Below are 11499 nucleotides of genomic sequence, written 5' to 3'. Positions count from 1 at the left end.
CTTGGCAACCTGATCATACTCATTATTTTATTATTCATGTATCTGTGGCTCTGGACAGTTCAGTCTAAATTTGGGAATAGGATCTTTCGGAAACCGAGAACAGAGAGCATTAGGAGCATTATATTAGAGGATCGGCTTGCTTGAGCTCTCAAATCAAAATTACCCATTGAACCTTATCCCCTGTAAATTGTCTCCTGACTGGAAAATGACTTTGTGTGAAGTGCAAAATCCCAGGTGTTGCAAACTCTGATGGAGATAACAGAGGTGAAAAAAAACTATAATGATGTTACTGGAGATGGTATTGTCTTGGTGAACTGAGAATAGCTTAATAATGTGAAATTCAATTTTAATAACGTGAAATTCAAATTCAATTTTAATCCTTTAGAAAACCTATTTTATAGGTAACGAAGTAGTAATTTGAATCACTTCTCTGACAAAAAGCTTTCTTTCTGTGTTTCTTGAGTAAGGCACTCTGCCATCAAACTCCGACAGGTGTGAATGTATGAAACTGTATGATTTGGATGCTGCTGAAAGGGAACATGACATTTTGAGGATAAATAAAAAAGCACTCCAGGTATTTGTGGATATTTCAGCCCCAAACTTTCTGATGCGTATTTCAGCATGTCTCATCCTTTATTTGGCACAGTAGTTGGCACAAAAAACAAGTAACACTGATTCATTAAAAAGATTTTGTGCCAGGAACATCTAGGCCTGTCTAAAGGTTGTATGCAGAAACCTAGATGCATCAAGCTTTAAACCAAAAATCTCACTTTTCTACTCAGATTATTATTATTATTATTATTGTTATTATTATTATTATTATTATTATTATCATTATTATTATTATTCAATCACCAGGAAAGGTCATCTTACTGGAAATATTAAAAATAAATAATAAAGTAATATTTAAGAGGCAACAATCAATCTGCATCAACTGTCATAACTGAGGGCCAGAAAATGCCTATGCTCTGGCTCACAGATAGTACTACTGCAGCTTTATTTATGTATTTAATTTTATATTTGTTTATATATTGATTTATTTATTTATATATATATATATATATATATATATAAATATATATATATATAACCTTTCCTCTAGCGCATCATCAGGTTGAAATGTTTAATTTGTCCAATAATTTGTTTACATTTCCATCAGCATCAGCTGTACTTTGTGTTCAGTGCTAATTAGTAAATGTTAGCATGTTAACACGCTAAATTAAGATGGGGAACACGGTAAACATTATACCTGCTTAAACCTGCAGTAACTGATTTGTTGGTCCACTTGGGGGCAGCGGAAACCAGTTGTGAACACAACACTGACATATTATCACGTATTAAGTTGATATGGCGAACTTGTTATTGCTTATTAACACACATCCAGTAGTTACAGAGCAACATTATTATTATGCTCCACTATGTTCACCAGCCATCACTATAACTTTGTCCGTCTACTATTTTACCTACCTGGGCAGGTAGTGTACAGCACATGCTATGAGAGCACTGAAAGTGAACCAAAACTGTAAAGTCGTGGGTCAGACAGCTAAACAATGAACTGAAACTTCCTATAAAGCTCCGTAAAGCCAAGGAGGATTGTAGATTCAGGTGATAATTCTCTGTGGTTTCATCACTACGAGTGATACACATTATTATCACATTGTCTTTTGATACATCGCATATTATAAAAACGATTATAGCTGCTTTAACATCAGCATGTCAGTAAGCACTGTGAGCATGTAAGCATGCTGTTACCATTTAGCTGCAGCTGTACACTCTTAGTCTTGTTTTAAAATAATGAAAAGATGAAAAGCGTACATGAATCATTATTTGTTGCCAGTGGTCATAAAATGACAACTGAAATGTCATGAGAAAGAAAAGTGGGATGTTTCCTGTCTGTGTCACTTCACTGGCTGTCACTCAGCCTGACACCACTTCACTAATTAACTGCAGATGAGCACAAACCCTGTTGCTGGTGAACAGAATCTCCAAGTTTACAAGTCAGGCAAAAAAAGTTCAGTATGAGAAACACTATTCTACATTTTCACGAGTCCTGACCTACAATTTTACTTTAATAAGTGCAAGACGTTGCTGGCCCAAATCGGAAGAGTGGTTCGCAGCAATTAACAAGTTAAACAGAAACGCTAAAATTAATTGTGGAAAAAGTCATGTTTGATTGTTCTCTTGTGGTAAGAGTACTCCGTGGAGTATTTCTCTGCAGGCAATTAGCATGTTTAGGGCATGATGGTTAATTAAGAACTCTGACAGAGAAGTCTGTGATGTTTTTTTTACGCTGACCTCAATGAGGGTGAGCTGCAGGATGCAGCTTCGTTCACTGTTTTTCATCAAGTTTCTGAGGATATAGAAACTACACCCATTTTCTGTGCTGTGTGAATCCTGCTAAAGAGTCAATAACAGCATCGTGGGCAGCCAGGATGTGTCTTTGTTCATAACTCATACATAGCGCTCATGTGGTAGAGTGTCAGTAGGAAATAAATGTTAAATCAACTACTTGCATTGTTCATATCCTGACTGAAATGGGTTTTTTTCCATTTTCATTCTTGGAAAAAAACCTTTCACAGTCTCAGCATTAATCTTACTCTCAGCTGTATTATTCATTAATTGTGACTGCGCATATTGTACCACCCTGTAGAGGAACCACAAAATAATGAAAGCGAGCAGTGGAACACGCTACTTTCAAAAGCATCCCTATTGAAATATAGTCAAGGGGTTGTATTTCTTTTGTTTTCATTTCTTTTATTGTGTTTGCATGCAGCTTATCATCTTTCAAACACATGCTGTCTTGTCCGGTGAGCAGCAGCTACATTTGTGCTCCCTGTATGTGAATCTCTCTCAAACAATCATCTGCTCTAAAAAGCCAGAGGTCTGTGAATTCATTCTCCAGTCCTTGAGGATCTCATTTGGTTCACCAGATATTTGCTTCAATAGCAATTATATTACTGTCACTATATTTGTGTCCCAGAGCTGTCCAAACGTGAACCAGAAGGATGTGAACCACTTCCAGTTTTCTTTTTGAAAGGCTGTGAATATTGGTTCTTAGGTCTCCCACAGCGCACAGAAACAATACCAATACTCGCGCTGCGCAATTTGTTTTCTATTTGCAGGTCCACCTGCGTCTCTGCACAGGTCACCCAAACCACAGTCTATTCATCTCATCCTTGGCTGACCTTTTAAGAAATGCCTCCAAATTGACTTTGTCACCCGTTTTGGCAGGGTGATTTAGCTACTTGTACTCGATTCTAACAGATGGATTTTGAGAAGCACGTATGACAGTTGTGTCTCATGTGTCTCACATTTTTTCAAAATCTGTTTAGGGAAAGCATTTTCACTTTTCAGGTGTGGTTTTACAGGCACAAAATGTGTATCCACACCCACAGCAACCACTGCATTTAAACCACTATTATTAAATGAGGTCAGGGGGAGAACAACACCACCAGATAGACCGAAACATCTACTTATCCTCAAGAGCGCTCGCGGATGATGATTTTTTTTCTGATGGTATTTTAAGAGAAGGAACTTACTTAAAACAAAAGTCTCTTAATGTGGTGTGTTGTATTCACAGTCATAAGTAGAGAAGGAAAATCTGATGATGGGAGCTGTTCCAAAGTTTAACTGAGATGTTGTTGACTATTAACAGACAGAGAGAAATCGCAAAATGCTTCTGCATCTGTTCTTGTGTTAAAAATGGCACACTCCTGAACCGATGAACTTGCCATCTAAACAATTTACACACACTGCATGCTTTATATTGCTATTTCTGTAGGAGTATTTATAACTATACTTGACATAATGTTGAAATGTGTTGACTGGAGGAAGGCATCATCCAGTTAGTATGACTTCTCTCCCAACACCATGAATTGCTTGCTACAGTATGTGTCTCCCGTGGTTCAACAATCTCCAAGGGGCCAAGTAAAACGTCCCACATAATTCCCACTGTTGTTTCCTGGCGGTCTGAAATCCCTAAGGATGCTTTTCCGGACATATTTTGTTTCTGTTCATCTGTGCTGGAAATATGGAACAAAGGTCAATGCCCTGCAATTCTGTCATGCCTTTCATTTATATTGTACTTGTTATCAGATTATAAAAGCCTGACAGCATTCTTCAAAACACAAACTCCTTATTTTCACTGCAGTGTTACGTTTCTTGTGAAGACCTGAGCCTTGTGGAACTTTTTTAAAAAGCAACATAAATCTTCCTTTATATTTGATTTGATGTTGTCAACAGTTATTTGCCAGGTATGTATCAAACACAGACAATATCACAATTTCTCTCCACCCACTCATGACTGAACCATCTCAGTCTTATCTTATCCTAGCTTATCACAGGAACCAGAAAAAATTACAAACCTTTCATCTCTCACGAAACACTTAAAGGTGGGGTATGCGAAAATCTGGTGTTTGTACACAGCCCTGGCTCTGTAAATGAGAAACAAACAAAGTGGCTCAGACCAAGCCACACAACGCTATTCCAGCCATTCTAGCCGACGGACATTGAGCTTACTTTCTAGTTTGCCAAGATATGTTGTTGTTGCTGTGCTGGCTCTGGAAAACCGTCTCCTCTCTGGCTGTTAGCTTCACAGCAGCAACTGTAGGGACAGTTTGCTAAGCCACAACCTAGCTAACGTTGGTTACATTACTCGCTGTGTTGTTGTTCGCTCTATATCATGGTATTTGTCATGGTGTTGGAATTCTCCTGAATTACATACCCCACCTTTGAACACAGTAGTTCGTTAGTTTAGTTTTTTTGTTAAACACGCAATTTTCACTGCTGGACTGTCAAACAGCCAATATACCGACATATTACTATTCTACAGACGTTAGCTTACAAGATAGCTAGCAGCAGATGCAACTGCCATGTGTGTGGGAATGTGCCTGACTGTTTATGTTCAGCTCAGCCTCTGACCAGTGTTGCCAACTCTTCCAGTTAAAGTAGCTAGCACTAGCTCCAAAAGTCGCCAGATGACATCATACACTCTTTTGCTTGTTGATGATGTCATTGCGCATTAATTTGCATAAAGTTTAGTGCAGAAGAGAAATCTTTGGCCAAATAATCACAAACTCACTACAGTGACATTGTATATTTAAAGTAAAGTAAAAATAAATAAGTTCCCTCATGGACTGGATAAGTCGCTAAAGTTGCTATGAGGGTCTGAAAAGTCACTAAATCTAGCGACAAAGTCGCCAAGTTGGCAACACTTCCTCTGACTGATCTCAGAACTCAAAATTATTATTATTATTTCCCTCCAGTCTCTCTCCTTTTTCCTTTCATCTCTATGAAGCTGTTTTAAAACCTTTGGGATAGGCACAAAATTTTTGCTCAAGTTTAAAGATTTTCAACTCGCACGGTCACGTCTTCACCTTGGGCAAATCTAATCTCCTCTTTCCATGTACCTCCTCGCCTCGCCCGTGTGAACACAACTTTGGAGGTGCTGGTAGGTAGATTTTGTTGTTTCATTCTTCAGACAGAGCCAAGCTAGCTGTTGCCCTATTTCCAGCCTTTATGCTAAGCTAAACTAACCGGCAGCTGGCTGTGGCTTCACATTTAACGTACACGTGTGTGGTATCGATCTTCTTATCTAACTCTCGGCAAGAAAAGCGAATAGACGTACTTCTCAAAATGTCGAACTATTCCCTCTACACTACCTGTGTTCAAAAACATGTACAGTTACGAAGCCTGTAGGCAGTCTTCTTTTTATTCTTTCTTTGGCTACTTACACTGACACACATTCATAGCCAAGATACAAAGTATACCAAACTAGTCAAGTCTTTGAAATAATACTGCACTTAAAGAACGCAACTAGTCAAGTCTTTGAAATAATACTGCACTTAAAGAACGCAACCATCTAACAAGGCATAGATATTACTGTACAAAAATTTTAATCATTTTATAGTGCTGTACATTGTAACATCAACAAGAACACCTTTTAAAAATTAAGTGCAGATTCAGTGTTGGCAGATAACAGCTGTTTCCCCCAGCCCTTAGCCCACTTTTCAGATAAACTGAAATAAAACATCACTGTGCTAAAAGTTCACTCAGTAGTCAGTAAACAAATACGTTATTCTCTTCTTTTCAGGTGCTTTGAACTTGAACTTTGAGGACGCCACATGCTTCAAAATCTTGAATTTGAAAAGTATCTTTTTGAAGACATAGGCAAAAGGCCTTCTGTTTCAAATGAACACCAACACATTTGACATTCTTAAGTGAGAAGGTTTCATGTGCAGAGCGATAATGACACTTTATAAAACCACAAAAGACCTTCCTTCATATCAATTTGATCTAAATAGGAGTTGAAAGGTTTTCTCATCACAGCATCCCTGTGAAAAACTGGATGTTCGCTCAATCTGTCGCCTCCCTGCGCTGTGCTTTCATTGAGACAGACCATAATTTAACAACTTGGTGTGCTGTAGTTCTCATATAATATCTTAGACTAAATTATGGTCATCAAATTCATCATTTCACAGCCTTCAGCACATAAAGAACTGAGTGGTGAGAAAGCCTAAACCACGTCACTCTCCCGTCCTTACGGAGATTGTCTGTGGAGGTTAGCATACTTTACATATTTTAAAATGAAGACATACACCATTTGAAAAATCTGACATCGGCTCTTCGGGGCGCTTTAATCAAAGGCAATTATATCCGCTTTTAAAGCTGTCATGAGACTCCACTGCTTTACCCTGTCATTAAGAATATTATAACTGCAGTTTATTTTCTCGCACATTTTTTATGACTATGTTGAATTGTCGTATTGCTGTCAGATATGCTGTGACAATCCTCGCACACCTCACTTCAATGCAAACATTTTTGAAAACTGGATTTTTTTGAATGGAAGAACAGTATGTATTTGTTTGTTTTTTACAGTGTTTGACCAACAACAGTTACTGCATTTATAGAGCATGGAAGTGCAATTGAGTTCATCTAACAAGACTGAGCCTCAATCTGAGGCTGGACTGATTGTCTTTTAGGACACAGTATCTTTGAGAAAGCCCTTCGAAAGCTGCTGTGGCACAGAGGGTACAAGAACGGGTTGATGGCAGAGTTCAGCCACAGAAGCCAGAATGTAATCTCGTACCAGTAGTTCGCCACACATGCACCGCTACAGGCTGCGCGAATAATCATTAGTAGAGTGTAAGGAGCCCAGCAAATCCCAAAAATGCAGACAATAATGGCCAAAGATTTGGCAATCTTTTTGTCTCGTGAAAGACGAGATGCCTGTGTCCTGCGGCTAGGCGCCATGCAGGAGGCCGTGTCCTGTAACAGCCTGGAGTTTTTTCTGTTAGGAGAGAGCTTCTCCCTCTGCATGAATATCTGACTGGGATTGGGGTCCCTGGAGGAAGGGGACAGGATATCGTCGTCCTCGATAACTGCAGAGATAGCAGTAGGCTCGCTGGACGACACCTTCCGAGTCTTCACGAAAAACACAGACCAGCCTCCTCCTTCTCTGTGCTTTTTACTGTTCCTCTGCGTCTTGCCTTCGTCCTCGGCGCAGGCGCCTCCGTTCTTGTTCCTGCGCTGGATGTTCAGGTAAATGCTGAGGTTGAAGAAAGCCACAGACACAAATGGGGTGAAGAACTCAAAGGTAGAAGCACTGAGCAGGAAGTACCAGGTGAAATAAAACTCAGCATAGCACTCGTGAGTCGGGACAACGCTCTGGCCGACGATCGTCTCCCAGAAGATGATGGCAGGGCCGTAGAGGAGAAAGGCCAGCCCCCACACCGCCACCATCTTGAACACAGCTTGGCGGGTCATGTTTCGCTGTGCTCTGTATTTAACCTGTGTCAAAAGAGATGCACAAGTGTGACTCACAGCGAAGCACAATGACACTACTTGTTACATTTCAAACAGCCACAGCTGCTCACATACAAACAGGCTGACAAACGCACTTGCTTCTGCTCTGAGGCAGCACAATACAAACAGGGCTTCATTTGAACAAGGCACTCAGCACAGCAGAGAGATGCTGTAAATAAAACTCACTCATGAGGCTCTTCTTCCTCCGTGTGACACTGAAGCCAAAGAGAGAAGGGGAATGTCGGGCTGAGAGCCACATTCACTGATGCAACACAAGTGTGAAAGAGACATCTGGTTTCTCCCGACCCACTCCCCCCCTCGTCATCACCCGTCGCTCATTACTTCGCACTAGCTCCATTTTCACTTCACAGTCTAAACTCTATTATTTAATAGGGCTCCACTATTAACCGCTCTCTCTTTCATTGTTTGTTGTTGTTTTTGATCTTTTCTTTGCCTTAAACCATCAAACCACCGTCTCTCTGCGGTTGCAACAGCTGGGTATGTCACTGTGAGACAACAATGCTGCTAATGTGACCGTGGTTAAAGAGCTACTTAAAAAAAATCCCTGTGAGTCAATAAATAATGAAACAGACTTCATGAAGCTAATAACCGATTCTGGCCCCAGCCTCGAGTGGTCATTACAAAGGCAAAAGACTCCCTTTCCATTGTAAATTAGTGAAATCCTGCTCTCTGAGGATTGAAAATTAATGAATAAATAAATAAATAAGATTTCCTACTAAGCTACTATCAACCACAAGCAAAAATATGTTATTACCATACACTGCTTAGTAAGCACCTAAATGAAATTCTTTTTCTGTAAATGTGGAGTCTAAAAAATGTAGTAACTTAAAAATAACACAGGCAGCGAGACATTTCCATTTTACGCCAATCAAGCACAAATGAACGTGTTGTCTGGGAGATCTTGAGATTTAGTCTTGGGCAGAAAATTTATACTTGATCACCAATACTGGCCATATGTAGGACACTGGGTTTAAAAAATGAATGAACTAACTGAAGATCAGGTTTTACACTGATGAAGCCAATAGGGACAATAAATATCTTTGTTAAAACCCCTTTAAAAAGGTGCACTCCGGCTATTTAGTCTTATACCTCCATATAGTTGGGGGACAGATTTTAAAAAAAGAATGTAGAAAATCAAAACAGCAGAGGGTGAAATATCCTGAATTTTAGTTTCGAGTAGTCACGCTCCCTAGATCCTACATTTCCCATAATGCAACTCAATAGCATGTTTCATTAGACCCTGCCTGCCTCCTAAATGCCCACTTCTTCCAAACCTTCTTTAAAAATGTTTAAAAATTTAAGTCTCAATTACCAACTGAGATATTTTTTCAAACTTTGAAGAGCTCCTCCAGAACTACAGAAGACATAAAATTGTTTTCATAGACGGAGTACTCTCTGCTCGTGATGTGTAAAATCGGTGGAGTGCCCCTTTAACTGAATTCATTCAAACTATTTACTTACCAAGTTAACAAGACAGTGTTCAGATTGACTGAACAAAATTATAGGTTAATGCCAGCCCCACCCCCACCCCTCTCTCACTGCAGCGCAAACTGCCTCAGAGAGTGACACATTTTAGAATTGACTGTGGTAGTATGTCAGTTACGTGTGTGTGTGTGTGGGGGGGGGGGGGTGTAATGAGCACCTCCACACCCTGTACTTACTGCTCTTGTGACTGACAGGAAGCGGTCATAACTAATGAGGACAATGTTGAAGACTGAGGCGGTGCAGAGCAGGTAGTCCATGACCAGCCACACCTTGCAGAGACCCTTACCCAGCATCCACCGGCCTGTCAGACTGTACGGGATGTACACCGGGATGCAGAAGGCACCTGGAACAGGCACACACACACTACATGATGATGACATTCACACCCTTCCAGACCTCCAGACAGCCTGGATGTGAGACCCATTACATTTGACAAAGAAATTACTGTGTTACCAACTCAAACCCCTGCAGAGATTAATTAAAAGACAATTTAGAAACAAGAGTAGCCTGCATTGGTAGTTTTATTAAAGAGAAGGATGTAATTTATCTAATGCTGCAGATAAGAGCAGCACAATAAGAGGGGTGTGAACGCCTTAGAAAATAGATGGATGCTACAAATATACCCAATAATGATAATGTAACAAATGAATGAAGCAGAAAGGACGGTAAGGTCACCATAAACTCGTCAATGCACAATAGTGACTCACTATAATTATATTGTAGCCAAATTACAATGTGTTTGGGGCGTGTACAAATTTCCTTTTAGTGGGTTTTCATTCATAGGGAGGAACAAAAGACCTGAAAGAGCCGAATTTGAGCGAACTGACAGAGGAGACAAAGAAGAAGAAGAAGAAGAAAAGGCACCAACTCACCCACGAGAAAATCAGATATAGCAAGGTTCAGAAAGAAGTAGTTGCTTTGATTTCTCAGGGTTTTATCCACAATAAAAGCCATGATGACCAGTGCGTTTCCAGCCACCACAACGACAACCAGAGTTACCATGAGGACCGATAAGATCACCGCCAGGTAGCCCGGGAGGACAGTCCCAGCCTCAGACACCGCAGGAGTCAAGTTGCCGCTGGAGTTGGACTCCAGAATATGCGCGCCCATAGTTAATTGAAAGCCAAAATCATTGTAGACCTTTTTCATTTCACGCACAGAAACACCGAACAAGTCCAATTACGCGCCCAAACGCTCCGCTCCACTTTACCAAGGAGTCAAACATGACTGAAGACCTGTGATTACATGAAATCACTTTTCCCAAATCTTCCATTTCCCCCCCGCGTAGTTCTGTGATTATGAGAGAAACACGTTTAAATTAAAATTTAATTTCTAATTGTAGATCCTCTGCTCTCTCTCTCCTCTCTGGTCAGCCGGTTTGTAAACAGTGATAGCAGCTGACTGTGCGGGTACCGCGGAGCTCACAGTTGCTTTTGTCACCGATGTCAAGGCTGAGTAGAGAATAAGTACTATATCCGGTCATATTTTAAAAATAGACGTCTTAATGCAACGCTTTTCAGAAGATTGAGGACTATAAACATTTTAAAATATGCATTTGAAGCTATTTTAATGTGTCCAATTAGGCCTACAGTTACAGTTTTCACAACATATTCCCGTACAGAGCATAATATTCAAAGCCAACATGTAGCCTAAAGAGCAGCCAAAATAAACAGTTGACATTTGAAATGTCTACTGTGCAAGTCCATCTTAAACCATAATAATGTGTCAGTTGTTCATCAGATCAAAACCATCAAAAAAAACAGTAATCACTTAACATTTCCCGCACCTGCGTGTTGTCTTTCACGAGGCGTAAAATGCTTTGCTTTTATTTTGGAGGTAAGACATATTCCGGTCTTACTCGGGTGATTTCTGCGCACCTGACGTTTTGCTTCTTTGTCTAATTGATCAAAGGCTGAAGTCTGCAATCAAAAGGTGAAGTGGTCCAGAAGCGTCAAGCAGACTGAGATGAGATATGAGCTGCAGCCAGCAGGATGACTGCAAGGAGCCAGTCACCATCAGCAGATAGATATTTACACCAAGCATCAAGTTCAGTGATTCAGAGGTCAATGTCCTGATAAGACATGAGGAATAATCATCCTCTTCTTCCTTTGTTTTTTTCTCCAAGGTTGTGGCTAATTTAATAACTTAACCAATTAACACATTCTCTAATATCACTGTTAATTAACACAT

General features: G+C 40.1%; 1 protein-coding gene across 1 annotated transcript; it reads right to left on the bottom strand.

Annotated features, from left to right (window-relative positions):
* Window positions 1–5871: 5871 nt before the first annotated feature.
* On the bottom strand, window positions 5872–10753 carry LOC122877185 (histamine H3 receptor). Its single transcript, XM_044198339.1, has 3 exons — window positions 10182–10753; window positions 9486–9652; window positions 5872–7788 (listed from the first exon to the last, which is right to left on the bottom strand). Exons 1-3 carry the CDS (start codon window positions 10456–10458, stop codon window positions 6934–6936), a joined length of 1299 nt encoding a protein of 432 aa, XP_044054274.1. The 5' UTR covers window positions 10459–10753; the 3' UTR covers window positions 5872–6933.
* Between the last annotated feature and the right edge of the window lie 746 nt (window positions 10754–11499).

The sequence above is a fragment of the Siniperca chuatsi genome, linkage group LG6 (genome assembly GCF_020085105.1).
Source record: "Siniperca chuatsi isolate FFG_IHB_CAS linkage group LG6, ASM2008510v1, whole genome shotgun sequence".
NCBI classification, from domain to species: domain Eukaryota; kingdom Metazoa; phylum Chordata; class Actinopteri; order Centrarchiformes; family Sinipercidae; genus Siniperca; species Siniperca chuatsi.
The sequence above is the reverse complement of the archived record's forward strand: the minus strand, read 5'-3'. Positions and strand labels throughout refer to the sequence as shown.